This window comes from Agaricus bisporus (genome assembly GCF_000300575.1).
Source record: "Agaricus bisporus var. bisporus H97 unplaced genomic scaffold AGABI2scaffold_6, whole genome shotgun sequence".
Classification (NCBI taxonomy): Eukaryota; Fungi; Basidiomycota; class Agaricomycetes; order Agaricales; family Agaricaceae; genus Agaricus; species Agaricus bisporus.
In genome coordinates this window covers 290,541-305,741 of record NW_006267369.1, presented here as the reverse complement: position 1 = coordinate 305,741, position 15,201 = coordinate 290,541, and the positions used below count along the sequence as shown (strand labels likewise).

Genomic DNA, 15,201 nt, shown 5'->3' with positions numbered 1-15,201 from the left:
GCAAAAAAGCGTCCTAAACCAGCTTAGAATTAGCTGGGAGAGAGCTAGGAAGGTGAAGGGGATGTTACTTACCATATTACAGGCCTGGAGGGCAAGAAAGGGGGAGGGGAAGGATGGGGAGGGGAAGAATGATGGTGGTGATGAAGAAGAATCAACGTTGTGCTCGAAACAGAAGTTCAACATGTCACATGACATCACATGACGTCTGGACTTGGGATTTTCGAGTCAAAGTTCCTCAAATCATAGGTAGGAGATATTTTCGGGTCATTTCTGCATGGATTTTAATGATCTAAAAGTGTATTCCTATAGATTCGAGGTCGGGGAGTTCGAATATCTAATTAGATTCTTTGTTGGATGAGATTCTAATGAGATATGGCACATTTAACATATGATAAACACATGATTACGCTGTAGCTCCTCAAATATTGATCGGATAATAAATCTAAAACCTGATTCGAATTCCTGGACCTTGAATACATATATTTGCACTCTTAAAACATGAAAATCGGCGCAGGAACCAGTATAAAACATGACATTCTTGTCATGTTTTTCTATATCTCCAAAACTGGTATGTTTTCCGACAAAGACATACATATAAACTTATGTTCTTTTAATATTTTATGATTTGTCGTGATTTTTCCAGAATTTTCCGGTTGGTAGAGCAGGCTCTACGACGAGTCTATCTGCAGTTGACAATGACCCCCCCCCCCCATGATGGAATCTTGATATCTCCATAACGGGTATGTTTTCGACAAAAACATACATATAAACTTATGTTTTTTTAATATTCTAAGATTTGTCATGATTTTTCCGGAATTTTACAAGTAGTAGAACAGAGCATACAACATAATGTCTCTCTAAACATGTTTTATAGTGAACATAAAATTGTTTACACTCGAAAAAGTTGATGATCTTGTTTTCACTTTAAGCTTCTGTTGAAAAAGTCTAACTCTTTTAAACATTCCTTGATCCTTGGTTGTCTTTTTTTCTCCTTAAGTTAAGTATATAATGTTTGTTGAGAAGGTCAAGTCTTTTTAGTGTTCTTTGGTTCTTGGTTTTCTTATTTTTATCTTTGAGCTGAATTTCTAAGAAACATTTAAGTAACCAGGATATTCTTGGACTTCTGAACCTTCTTTATGTTCTTAGCTTGTCATTAAGAGACTTGAAGTAGCTCTAAGTGCAATTAAGAAAAATGCATTTTTCCTGATGTGGGGGAGTTACGCGTAATACCAGCAACTATTAACGGAGTCCGTGAGGAAGAAGCGTTGTTGGATAGTGGATCTCAGATTGTCACGATGAGTAGAGAGGCTGCTAGTGAATGTAAGCTAGCATGGGACCCATCTATGGCGATTAATATGCAAAGCGCTAATGGAGGGATCACCCGAACATGTGGGCTAGCTAAGAATGTTCCCTTCCTCTTCGGAACAATCACGGCGTATCTACAGGTGCATGTTATCGAAGATGCACCTTATCGAGTACTACTAGGAAGACCGTTTGACGTTCTACTAGAAAGTAAAATAACGAACTCAGGAACAGGGCACCAGTTCATCACCATAACTGACCCAAATACCAAAGAATGGGCCTCGCTAGCTACTTATGCAAAAGGAGAGCTACCGAGGACATTGGAAGCAAATTTTTAATGCACCTCGAGGATTTCGAGAAGTGTCTGGGAAGCGGAGGAGAGGTAGCATGTATAATAGAAGAAAATGAAGGTAGCTTCGCCATCAGTGAAGTATTACCGGTAAACGTGAAAGCGTTTACAGAAGACGAAGTGAACATGCTCTATCTATATAAAAGTATGGGTGGAGCTACACAGGAAAAACAACTCCTACATTACTATCTAAGAGAAGTAGTAGCAAGTGCGAGTTCGAAAAAGTCTATTCAGGCAGTAGAAGAAATGACAGAGCAAAGCGAACCTTTGCTATCATTAGCTAAGAAATATAAGCCTGTAGCTTTGAAAGTACGACCAGTATTGGGAGAGCTCCCTGAAAAGTTTCGTATTATAAGGAATATAACAGGAGACCCATTAGCCGGTTTACCCAAGTTACCATCAAGTCCGCCAGAGTTCACACCGAAAGGAAGGTATACTCAGGAAAGGAAGGACAAAATGGATAAACAACATGAAGGGGACTTTCTATTACCTGAAGAGAGGAAGCTAATGCATTGGATTATAGCCAAACAAAACGAAGCGTTCGCGTGGGATGACACGGAGCGAGGAAATTTCAAAGCGAAATATTTCCCGCCAATAGATATACCAACGATAGCTCATACTCCATGGGTGCTAAAACCTTTCAGAATACCACCCAGTATCTACAATGAAATTTGTCGGATTATTAGACGAAAGATTGACGCAGGGGTTTATGAACCTTCTAACTCGTCGTATCGGTCTAAGTGGTTTTGTGTAATTAAGAAGGACGGGAAAAGCTTAAGGATTGTACACAGTCTGGAGCCATTAAATGAAGTTACAATAGCTCACTCAGGGCTACCACCCGCTACTGAAGAACTAGCTATGCATTTCGCAGGAAGGGCCTGTAGCGGAATCTTAGATTTATATGTAGGATATGATGAAAGATTGTTAGCTGAGTCTTCAAGAGACTTAACTACGTTTCAAACGCCTTTTGGAGCCCTTAGGTTAGTTACGCTACCGATGGGATGGACCAATTCGGTACCAATCTTTCACGACGACGTTACATATATCCTACGAGACGAGATACCGGAATATACAATGCCATATATTGATGACGTACCAATTCGAGGACCGAAGACTCGCTACGAAAGAACAGATGGTAGCTACGAGGTAATGTCTTTTAACAAAGGCATTAGAAGGTTCATCTTTGAGCATTTAGAATCCACGAATAGGATCTTACAAAGAATGAAGTATGCCGGAGGAACTTTCTCGGGACCCAAGACCACCATTTGTGCCGATAAAATAACAATCGTAGGATTCGATTGTTCGTATCTAGGCCGAAAACCGACCGTAGATACTATTGGGAAAATAATGAATTGGGGAGACTGCGAAAATACTACAGATGTAAGGGCATTTCTCGGCACAGCAGTAATGTGTAGAAATCACATTGAGAAGTTCGTAGAAACAGCAGCACCGTTGTACGAGTTATGCAAAGCGAAAGTACCATTTGTATGGGAAGCTACGCAGAAAGCAGCACAAAGTGAGCTTAAGCGAAAAATAAAAGAATGCTTCCATACGCGAAATCCTAAGTTTGGTAGCGAACAGCCGATCGTAATGGCAGTAGATTCGTCATGGAGGGCAGTAGGATACTATCTGTATCAGCGAGATGATATTACGCCTACCAAGATTCACTACATAAAGTTTAACTCCATACTTATGGATGAAAGACAACAACGCTACTCCCAACCTAAGCGAGAGCTAGTAGGATTTAGAATGGCTTTAGAACAAGAAGATTATCTACTAAGAGGATGTAGACATCTAGTAGTAGAAACCGACGCGAAGTATCTCTATGGGATGTTAAATAATCCTGGAAGGATGCCTAACGCAACGGTAAACAGATGGGTTGACTACATAAGGACGAATTTCTTCTTCACTTTGGTGCATAGAAAAGGAAAAGGGTTCGGACCCGATGGACTATCGAGGCGAAAAGCTTACCCAGGTGACGATCTATCCCGAAAGTTTGACGACGGATCGGACGACGAAGGAGAGGAACTTACGCTAGTCAAAGAAACGGAGGAAGAGGAAGACCCTCTACCACTAGAGGCGTTCCTAGAAGAAATAGATTCGCGGACTGGGTTTCTCCAGGAAGTTATAGACGCTACACCTAGCTTCCAACTGGAATTGGAAGCTGGAAAAGCGAATACACGTTGCGAGATATATGAAAGACGAAAGTTGGCACTGCAAGAGGGTTGTCCTACTGAAGTTAAGATTTTCTTAAATACGGTCGCTGATCAAGAAGAGTCTGCGCTAGATAACACAGTGGAAGAAGAGCAACCCTACGATGAGCAAAGAAGAACGGAAATGGCTCGCGAACAAGACACCAGGATTCCACTCATTAGGGACTGGTTAGCTTCGCATAAAAACAAGAAAGAGATGGAAAATCTCTCTACAAAAGACGCGAAGTTTCTAAGAGCTGTATCCCACTTCTGGCTAGATAAAGACGGAAGACTCTACAGGAGGACTGGGAACGGTGATTTCTTGCAGCTAGTAGTAGAGAAAGATAATAGGATGAATATAATGAGAGAGCTACATGATAATACTGGACACCGAGGGGCATACGCAACTAATCGCTTGATAGCTCAGCGTTTCTGGTGGCCAGAGATGGAAGCTGACATTACCTGGTTTGTGAAGAGTTGTCACTTATGCCAGATACGACAGCGAGCGGCCATGGAGCTACCCCCCGTGGTGACCCATACACCGTCGATCTTCCAAGTCTTACACGCAGATACTGTTCATATGACACCTAGCTCGAATGGGTGTAAGTATATAGTACATGGGCGATGTGCTTTATCTTCTTGGATGGAAGCTAAAGCGCTACGAAAAGAGGACGCGAGATCGATTGGTCAATGGCTGTTCGAGGATATTATGTGCCGTTGGGGTACAATAGTTAAGATAGTAACGGACAATGGATCGCCATTTAGAAAAGCTGTGAAATGGTTAGAGGAGAAGTATAACATTAAAGGAGTAGCTATCTCTCCATACAATTCACAAGCGAATGGAACGGTGGAGCGACCACACTGGGACCTAAGGCAGATGCTTTACAAAGCTACTGCAGGTGACATAAAGAAATGGTACTTTTACTTACCACACGTAGCGTGGGCAGATAGAGTTACCATTCGGAAAGGTACGGGTTGTTCTCCTTATTTTATGATCACCGGTGCGCACCCTACGCTACCACTAGATATTGTAGAAGCGACGTGGCTAGTCACATACCCAGACACAATAGCTACTCATTCAGAGCTAATCGGACTTCGAGCCCAAGCCCTAGCTAAGCATGTGCAGCATGTAGACGCTATGAGACACAAGCTAACAGACGAAAAGGTTCGACGGGTAATGAAGTTACAAGAAGATAATAAACATAAGATAAAGAATTATCACTTTAATTCAGGTGACCTAGTTCTAGTCAAGAATACTGCGATAGAAATGTCGGCAGACAGGAAAATGAAGCCCCGGTATCTAGGACCCATGATAGTGGTAAAAAGACTGGCCGGAGGAGCGTATATCTTAGCTGACTATAATGGAGCAGTATGGCAGAATAAGGTAGCTGCCTTTAGGGTAATACCATATTTCGCGAGAGAAAAGATCGAATTTGGAAAAGAGGTACAGAAGCTACTCGACTCTACTGAAGAAGAGTTGAAGCTACTCGAAGAAGAAGTAAATACAGACGACCTAGTAGAAGGTTATCTAGAAGATGTAGATAGCGAAAGGGAAGAAGCTACATCTAGAAAAGAATAGTTAAGAAGCTAGATAGTGTTGAGGGACGATTTGGAAATCATCATCTCCAACCAAAGGAACTTGGTGATACTCTGGCGGTAGTGCTCAAAGATCTTACCGAAGGAATGAGTTTTAGACATCATATCGTCCACTACCGAACTCTGAAGTTCTTGGAAGAAAGCGCGCTGGTGAGAAGAATTGACCTCGCGTGCACCCATGTTGACCAAGCGAAACGTATCGACGATGTCACTACACGCTTTCGCTACTTCAGAAATAGCGGCCACTAGGGGATAAGACGTGATGAGTCAAAACCTGGATACAAAGGAAGGATGAAAAGGCTTACAAGGGGGAGAATCATTCTCTGGTTCTAAGAGAGAGAACTGAGGCGTAGCTAAGAGCCTGCAAATCTCCTGGGTAAAAGCCTTCCAAGAGAGAGTTGAGAAATTATGAATATAGCGAAAAATAAAGAACGTTGTAGCTACCTGATGAGGGGTCATAATGTTCGACCGATGCTTATAGGTATCGACAGCTTGGATGAGTCGATCGACTATGTCGTCAATACGTTGGCGGTTGCAACTACTAGAAGCGGACATTGGGTTGCTGGTAGCTTAAGCACTGGAAGACTTGGAACCTTTTAAAAGAAACGCTACTTCAGGGGTCACTTCAGGGGTAGAGAAAAAACGAGCATATATAGTCACTACCTAGAGAACGGCTCGTGGAAACAATCAGACATAGTAGTGACCTAGTGAAATACAAATACAAGAGATAAGAGACATCAGCTGAGCTACTAGTCAGCTTGAGTACGCTTGGTAACTGAGCTACCAAGACTCTGGACCAAAACCTTCTGATTGGTCATGGCAGAATAGTAGCGCCGAGACAAAGCTTCCAACTCGTTCGCCATTTTCAAAAGGTGGTCAGAGTTAGACAACAATTGATATTGACGAGCCTCGAGAGGGGCGTTAGCCATAAAGGCGCGATGGATCTCCTTTGTGTTCAAAGTCAGGCCCTTGATTCCACCGAGGCAGAGCTTCACTACAACGAAAGTCAATACTGCGTAGCTAAGCATAGGAGGACTAAATAGACTTACAATTCTCCTCAGAGACCAAGGGGAGGTCGATAGACTTGTCAGAAGCTATAGAGACCTGAACGGCGCGTTTGTAAGCGGAGCTAAAAATGTCCATGCCCGGGACCGAAGCGAAAGGGATACGTACCACTGAGGCACGGGCAGGGCTAGCCTGAAAGAGAAAAACATGAGCTTTTGATTTAGCTCAGGAGTGAAAAGATTACCTCCAAAGTGGTAGACGTAGCTACAGAAGCAGGAGCGCTACTAGTACCAGTAATGGCATTAGAGATAGCCCCAGTATCATCGACTTGCATAGCCTAGCGAAGTCACCATGAATAATGATAGCGTAGCTATAAGAAAGAAATGAACGTACGTTTTGATCGCCAGCTATAGTAAGAGGAGCGTTGCCAGGATTGAAGTCAGCAACGATAACCGAGGCATCTGAGTCAGAATCTTCAATAGTTTCCGGAGACGAAACCTTCTTGCCAATCTTACGCTGCCAGCAGGATAAGTACGGGAGGCAATAGAAACAATCTTGAATGGACCAGTTCACCTTCTTAGGAAGCGCGTTAGTTTCGCTAGCGTCGGTCGTTTTGGTACTAGAAGCCTTCTTGGTACGACCATGGGCGCGATCGTGCTGAACTATGATGTTGCGAAGATCGTAATAAACGGATGGAAACTTGTATTTGGGATCACGTTCATTCTGCCAAGTTTCGAACATGGTCCTAGTACGAATAAGAAGCTTCTTATTGTTGTCGCTCTTGGTATTGGCCTCAGGGTCGGCCGACATGGCGTTCAATAAGTTACGCTACAAAAGGAATATCAGATTTAACACTAGCATACAACGTAGCGTAGAACTTACGGCCTTAGGAATAGCATTCTCGAGACAGCCGAACGCTGCGAGATAGAGCGCCGAATTCTCCTTTCCGCGAGCGTAGCGATGATAGAAAGTAGATACCTCTTCATCGAGTTGAGTATACGCGACTTGAGTGTTAGCAGACATATGCAACGAGCAAGAGGTTCGGGAAGGAACGAGTGAGGTGGAAGAGCAATGACTACTGGTGGAGGCAGCTTCGCTAGGTACCCAGTCAATGTGACTAAGATAGGAAGACCGACGAGAAAATCCTCGTCTTATAACGATGCGTCCGCGACACCCACCACGAGTTAAGAACATAGCTACTACAGCTATATGCGGTAGCTACGATGACACGGTCATAAATATCAAATAGTTGACTGAGTCATAAGCTGCAGATTAGTGAACTTAGTAAGATATGAAAATCAGGAGTACGACTCGACGAGGACGTCTCTTCTTTTGGTGAAGGGGGGAAGTGAGATTAGGAGCAAAAGAATTTTGCCTATTTTTCATAGCGAAGAACTTTTGTAGCGAAGAAATCTTATCGAAAGCTTCACTCTTGAGAAGTAAGGAGGTACAAATATCCCAATTAGGGAACTGTCTTGCCTAAAACAGTCGAGAGCGAACGAATTGAACACAAGATATATTGATCAGCGAAACACACAACGATTCAAGAGATACACGAAACACAGAAGAACGTAGCGTCCGGTAGAAGTAAAATACAATGAAGTATCTACCCTACATGCGCGAAAAAGAGCCGAAGAGAACAAGAAAAAGTGCGAAACATACAGATATAGCGAACAAAAAATGAATACCGCAGCAAGATAAGCGAGGAACCAGGAAGCGGAAACTAAACCTGTTTGTCCCCATCATCCCCACCGGACTTAGCTTTATTTTTGCTGGCCTTGAACCTAGCAATAGCAGCTTGATTCCTCTTGAGGAAGGAATTGTCCATAGGGAAGTGCAGGGAACCTTCTTCATCAGGCGTAGTATACCACCGCCAGTTCCCCTCCTCGCTAGAGCTACTAAGTTCCCCGAGCCATTCCAAAATAGTACAATGAGCAGCGAAAAGCTCCATGGTGTGAAGCTCGAACTCCGCTTGGATCTGATCGTCGTCTTGATCGACAGCTCGAGCGGCAGCATAGAAGGCGGCTTCATAGACGAGTTCGTATTGGGCCTCGGATCGGAAATAGCCCCCCTCAACCCAGAACGAGGGAGGTTTCGCGGCGAACTCGAAGGCGGACGAGAGGTCCATAGCTAACTCCATAATGGAGAGACGAGCGTTGATTTGACACATACGGTCATTCATCTTAGCGAACTTAGCCTGACTGATAGCGACTTGGGTATCGCGAATGCGACGCTTGAGATCTAGATATATCTATATTAATAGATGCACCTTTAAAGAAAAGAAGTTACTTACTGGTGCCGGCCAGCATGGCAGTTGGTTGAACACTCTCTGCGATGAACTGAGTTAAGCAAGGAGGTTTAGCGTGGTCACAATGAGGGATGTGTTTCTTCAAACAAGTATCACAAGCGCCATCCTTGATAAAAGCCCCGTCTTTCTCTTCCTGAACCTGAGCTTCGCTCCAGGAGAGAGGACCTAACGGAAAATGCTGAAACTGTTTGGTACCATGGGTACAAGTCGGAAGAAAGCGAGTAAGACAGTTTAGGCAGGGGTTAGCCGGTCGATCCTGTAAAAAGAATGTTAGCTACATAAGAAAAATGAAGCAATAAAGAGAAAATACCTCGACGCGAGGAAACGAGAAGACCTCGAGGATACTAGCGAGCGGGTCACCACCCAAAGATAGGCCGGTAGATTCCACCAGGTCAATTTCGCGACGAGCTAAAAGGAAACAGTAAAAATAAAGAAAAGATAAAAGGAAGGAGGAGCTTACAACGAGCTTTTCCTTTTTTAGCGGCTCCATCGACATAGTCGCTGTCGTCTTCATCCGAAGATTCTTCAGTAAGTTCGATGGGGTCCTCAACAGTGACTTTGGGGAGCGACGGGGTAGTATCCTGACGGAGGGCTTCGCGTACGGGCGGTGGCTCTTGGGGTGGAGGGGAGGATCCCTCGCGACGACGCTTCGAAGAGTTTTGAGATGATACACGAGACAAGGGAGGGATCTGGATTGTTAAGGCCTCCGTAGCGGGAGACGAACGACGAGCCGGAGAGCCAAAAGACGAATATGAAGGGGGCGACATGGTACCTAAGAAGGAAAGAAATATAGAATCAAAGAGAAAAACGATTCGAGCTAAGAGACTTACCGGAACGTTGCACCGCCGCGGCACCGACAGGTCGAGGACGGGGGCGCGATTGCGAACCAGGGTCCACCTCCATAGCTTGGGAGGAAGGTGGAAGGTCGAGAGAGCGGAAGACCGGCGAGGCTCGAGACGAAGGGGCAGTTAAATGCTCTGGGAGACGAGCAGAGACGGAAGCGGGAGTAGTAGGGACCGAATCTCGAGATAAAGGGGCCAAGCGAGCTTGGATGAGAGCGGTGTACTGCTCCAGGATAATGAGATCGGCAGGAGATGGATTCGGGGCAGAAAGCATGCGCGGTGGAAGATTCAACAAGTCGTCTATCGAGATCATCATACCAGCTAGTTGCTCACGCGAGAGAAACGTAGCCATCTGGCGGAACTGAGCGAGGCTGACGAACATGACGGAAAAAAAATATGATAGAACGAGTCAAGAGCTTGGGGTCGTTCTTATATAGCATGGATATGCGAACGTCATGAAGGCTCGAAACGAGAGCTAGAAATCTAGAAGGGCCAGACCTTGAGGTTGAGCTAAAGAGACGACAGAATGTAGAAATTAAAGGCCTAGCTTTCAGACATGAGGACATGGCGATCTAAAGCTATGTAAAGCGATAAGCATCAGAGATCTCGGGATAAGGAAGGATCGGAAGCGAAACGGGAAAGAAGCGGAAATTAACTCATAAACTCGCTACCCCGGAAAGCTAATCGAACGGTGAAGAGTTGGCAAGGCTACCAGAAGGAAAGGAAGCGAAAGCCTATAACGAATTAACTATAAAATGAGGATTCGATAAAAACAAAAAGGAAGTTCTTTTATGGAAATTAGGAAAACATGAGGCCACGGATCTTGAAACGTGCTAAGCCCGGAATAAAGAATACCTAGATCAGAGTCCAGCAGTGACCTAATATGCTCTTATGAATAACTCGAGGAGTTACGAAGGCAGACTGAGGGCAGTCATTTCATAGTGGGGGGGAGATATCATGGCCTAAACGCATTTAGCCTAGTAATCTCTCTAGCGAAGGTAGCGTTGACATATTATAAGCCTAGCTACAGCATAGAAAACCCTTCGCTACAAAGAATGACTGAGAAGTGTAACCACAAGATATCTAAAGGAAGGACACTCGATCTACGCGAGCTCGCATGACAGCCATAGCTGGGGTCCCCGTAGGGAAAACTGTACCGATGGGAGAAATATGACCTTACCAATTGGAACATCAACCATTGGTCTATACGCGAAGCGAATACAACGTGTAGCTACGACGCATAAGTACTATTAATTATATTCGCGAACACGGCAAGGTGAAGGGACTTAGTCGCTACAACGGTCTGCTTACGTACCCTATGTCGCGAATAGGAAGTCCCATCATTTAACAAATTCGGACAAAGTACGTGAAGTGCCATCAAATACAAGTTCCCTTTTTGGTTATACCCGAAGTGTAGCTACGATCGTAACTAAAAATATGAAAGAGAGCTAGGAGCTACTAGGAGGAACAGAGATAGGTCAGCAGCCAGAGAAAGATTGCCCAGAAAGAGTAACCGTTAATCAGCGGATTACATGAGCTCACGAAAGCTACTCCTAAAACGGGTGGTATGACTCGAAGGCTTAGTAGCTACAATAGAAAAGATGAGCAAGCTACGATATAAATACCAGAGTCTTAGTAAACGTAGCGTACCTGAACCAAAATAGCTTAGAGAACCATTAGTATAAAAAGCCTGTAGTTAGTGAGCAAGAGGCAAGGAAATTGACCTGCCGAAGCTCTGCAATTGTATTTCGCTACTCAGTGAATCCTATTTGTGGTGTTATCTGTGAACTTTTCCTTCGGACACTAAGTCCAAACTGAGAATCATACGAACTTGAGAGAATTGTAATCGAAAACCAGAGAGGATTATTATCGAGACCTTGAGCTACAACTCGTTGACAGTGTGTGATAGCTTCGTGTTAGCTACTTGGATATCGCAGCTTGCATCACTTCGGTAGTGGTGAAAGTCGGTGGCCTTGTAGTTTGTCGGTATAAGTCGGTAGCTTCTCGCTAAGTCGATATCGCAGCTTATATCTACCCACATTGTTTGGTACACGTCGCCTGCTTTAGCACAGCAGCGTAGTTGAACTTCGTCGTGAACAGTCCTTCTCGAACCCCTAGATTCCTTACTCCTCGAGTAGCTACAATTGAAAAAGACCTTAAAACCCAAAAACAATCTAAAACTTTCAAAACTTCACAAAACATATCTGTCTCCTTCTTGACTTCTGATTTAATTCTCCCACGAACTTATAAACTGAGAACAGTTTGTGCGTTAGTGAAATCCTTTTTACATTTTTACTTCCGTAACTACTGTCACCTCTACAATGTTTCCATGCATCTATCGCTTGGGCTCTCCTCGATCATTGCCTTGACCCGGTGGGATCTGATCCCACCATTGGCGAGGCTCCATCCGGCTCTGTTTCGTTATTCAACTGTGAACAAATTACTCCGCGATACCCATCGAAAACCGAGATCCCCGCAAATTTCGTCACGATACCTGGTCTTCCAGAAGGGCTGATTGCACAGATGAATCACCGCTTCAAAGATCAACTTTCCTCTCCATTGATAGGATCCTTTGACGCCGAGAATGTTGTCGTAAAAATAGGAAAAGAAACTTATTCGTGTCCCTTTATCGTAACGTGAGCTCTTGTATTTGGTGTAAAGTACTGTCAGTGAAGTTAACCTTCTTCGGCTTCGAGTCGTTCGACGCATACACGTTTCTCCATGAACCAGTAATATAATCTAGGGTTTCAATTCCGATGTGTTGGCCTCTGTTGTGAGTGGAAACAAGTATCACGTTCAAAGGACTACCCTCCGAGCTGTTCACCTAGCCTTTTATAGGCTATGTGGCCGTTCTTACGTGGTAATGAGAAGGCGTTTCCGAGAATTGGCCCTCGATACGATGCAAAACTAGGGGGCGTGTTTCGTGGCGAGCGAGTAGCATAGTAGACGAGGAGAGCTGATACACAAATGCAGATGAATAGACCATTCTGTCTCCTCTTCTTCATCCTTTCCAACCGGTTCTTTCAAACCCGATTCATGTCTGGGTAAACCCTCCGACCAGATATCCATCACCTTCCGCGATTCCAATACAACTGTCATATCTCTCGAACTACCACAATGCATAGATCTCGACATAGATTTCGTTATCGAATCTAGTTGGGCTTTCGTTGTTTCTATGGGCATAAATCCTGATGAGCGAGGATCAGGTGATACCGCTTTATTTGGCATCCGCGCCCCTCCCGCCCCCCTTAGCGCCGATGTTGACCCTGTGCCGTACGCGTTGATAGGGTACGTGCAGGGGTGATGGCAAGGGGCAGGCGTCCGAGCAATTTCTACATACAGGTCTACCCATGTCCTGTGTGAAAATTTCCTTTTTGAGAGGGACATGGGACACCCAAATATGGAATAGCCCATTCCCAGGCTACGCAGGGATATCTTGACAGCATGCTTTGTAATGTCACATATGATTCATGAGATCAATGATTAGAATAAGGAATGGGTATTGTCTTTCAATCTACAGTGGACTACCGAGATGATTTTGGGATGATGAACAGTGATGCATAGTGATGATCCCGCATTCGAGGCATGTGAAGAGATACAGTCCCAGTTGCTTAGTAAGCATCAGCGGAGATCCTCAGCAACATCAAATGTCGAACCTCAGGCGAAAAAACTCAAGAAACGTGAATAAATCTTGTGTAGTAGTTTCTCAGTGGTATACATGCTATCTCTTTGCTATTTCTACCACAGGCCTTAGTCGGATGTTGGTCGGATGATCTATCCTAATATGCAGGGACACCGTTACCTAATGTGACGATCAGGCATTTCCCTGACATCGCGCTACGCCGTATAAGGATTATCCCTGGAATTCCACGGTGTTACGGCCCAAGCCGTTTTACGCTTGGAATATGCCTTAGCTATGAATTATAGTTCATTATGGGCTTAGCTACATCATCCTATAACCCTTACTCGTCACTCAGCAGAGTATACCGTTCATTGTGAGTCTACATGAGGGATCACCGGCTCCTATATGGGAAAACTGTACCATTAGGGAAACTATAGCCTTTAGCTATGACGAACATATGTCTAGCTATAATGAGCCTCTGCATGTAGACCAAGCTAAGCCTTGGCCAGTCGTGGAATGACATGTAATCTTAGCGAGTGCGGCTAACATGTGGATCCTATACTCCCAATGGAGAATCCAGCTTGATCGCACTTCGATCCGATGAAGATCAGAGGTAGCTCCGTAAATCCGACATTATATGGGGATAATAAACCCTAGCTCCGACTCTGGGTATTCAGCACATGGACCTGCTTCCATAAAAGGTCAATTGGAAATAGTAGCTAAGTGTTGCCGTGCGGCAGCTAAGAATAGATCAGCATAACGTTCAGCCTAGGTAGCGCAGCTAGGAACTCAAGATCGCTTAACATGAACTGTTGAGTTAGTCTTCGCCTGTAGCTCCTGCCGATAGAGTACCATATGCTCTATGACGACTCAGCTAAATCATATGACATAGATTTCTCTTTTTATTGGACAGTAGATCCGTAGCTTCGTTATCACATGGACTTAACATTTCCTTTAGTACATATTTCCTTTTGTAACATCTCGTAGCTAAAGCTATATAAACCGCCCAGGCGAGCGCAGAGAGGCAAGGAACCTTCTAGGAACCTCTTGCTGACGCTTCGCTCTGAGGATTGTGAAATTAAAGTAACAATTAACGGAGTGTAGTCGGGATAAACGAGCTTGAGAACATTCTAAGGGGCCTTGACCTCAGCTAAACAGTTAGTCGAATCAAAGCGTTAGCTTTTCGAATTCACTAAGTTGCCAGTAGTAAGATAGTTTAAGAGACTAGCCGGGTTGACATCGCAGCTTATATCCAGGAGAGGTATAAGTCGGTAGCTTCTTTGGTTGCTGAGACGGAGTCAGTAGCTTTACCGGCGGGTTTAGCCATTGCAGCTCTTTCCTGAACGCTATTGGTTGGCACTTAGCGCTGCGAACGCACGTAGCTAGAGTTCCAGAAGTTAGCCGGTGGTTTCACAACTACTAGCTAGAGAGTTCAGCCCCTTCCCTTGTCCGTTGATCGTCCTTCTTGCGCATACAAAACCTTTATATTGCATTATCTCCCCACGAACTTGCATTACGAGCAGCAGCTATTGTGTTAGTGGTGTGGTTATTTCATAGCTACGCCGTCTATAACATTCCTGCCTCTTTAACGGTTGTCAAACTCATACCTGTTAGAGGAAATTGCTCGGACGCCTGCCCCTTGGGTGATGGCGTACTCTTTTCTCTTATAGCTGCCACGTCGCTGCTTTCCCCTTGCTCCCCGCTCTGCTCTACACTCTGTTTCCACCGTTGGTCTCCTCTGGCACCTGTTCTACTGATATATGGCGTTACCCCTGCCCAATCAGCGGAGCTGCTCTACCGGACAAGAGCCTCGGCCCATCACCGCGTTGTCTACTTGTCTTCCTTCCGAGTACATCGATGCTCTCGTCGATTATGCCGTAGAGGCTGCGAATTCGCTTCCTCTCAGCGACGAGGACGTGCTGCGTCATTGTGATGCTTTTCTCTCACCAGAGGTAGGGTTGGAGGAGGTGTACAATGACGCGTGG

At 44.7% G+C, this 15,201-nt stretch overlaps 4 protein-coding genes across 4 annotated transcripts; 2 read left to right on the top strand and 2 right to left on the bottom strand.

Annotated features, from left to right (window-relative positions):
- Nucleotides 1–1,259: 1,259 nt before the first annotated feature.
- On the top strand, nucleotides 1,260–1,640 carry AGABI2DRAFT_71462 (hypothetical protein; the record flags this gene model as incomplete). The annotated part of the gene is made up of 1 exon (XM_006461558.1): nucleotides 1,260–1,640. A coding segment is annotated over one exon (381 nt), but the record flags the coding sequence as incomplete, so codon positions are not given.
- A 3,380-nt stretch (nucleotides 1,641–5,020) lies between these two features.
- AGABI2DRAFT_71062 (hypothetical protein) lies at nucleotides 5,021–5,422 on the top strand (the record flags this gene model as incomplete). The annotated part of the gene is made up of 1 exon (XM_006461557.1): nucleotides 5,021–5,422. One exon carries the CDS (start codon nucleotides 5,021–5,023, stop codon nucleotides 5,420–5,422), a length of 402 nt encoding a protein of 133 aa, XP_006461620.1.
- A 766-nt stretch (nucleotides 5,423–6,188) lies between these two features.
- AGABI2DRAFT_118488 (hypothetical protein) lies at nucleotides 6,189–7,467 on the bottom strand (the record flags this gene model as incomplete). Its single annotated transcript, XM_006461556.1, has 6 exons — nucleotides 6,189–6,433; nucleotides 6,489–6,636; nucleotides 6,689–6,781; nucleotides 6,838–6,960; nucleotides 7,018–7,272; nucleotides 7,327–7,467. 6 exons carry the CDS (start codon nucleotides 7,465–7,467, stop codon nucleotides 6,189–6,191), a joined length of 1,005 nt encoding a protein of 334 aa, XP_006461619.1.
- Nucleotides 7,468–8,167: 700 nt separating this feature from the next.
- AGABI2DRAFT_118487 (hypothetical protein) lies at nucleotides 8,168–9,976 on the bottom strand (the record flags this gene model as incomplete). The annotated part of the gene is made up of 5 exons (XM_006461555.1): nucleotides 8,168–8,685; nucleotides 8,738–9,008; nucleotides 9,063–9,160; nucleotides 9,213–9,524; nucleotides 9,583–9,976. 5 exons carry the CDS (start codon nucleotides 9,974–9,976, stop codon nucleotides 8,168–8,170), a joined length of 1,593 nt encoding a protein of 530 aa, XP_006461618.1.
- Between the last annotated feature and the right edge of the window lie 5,225 nt (nucleotides 9,977–15,201).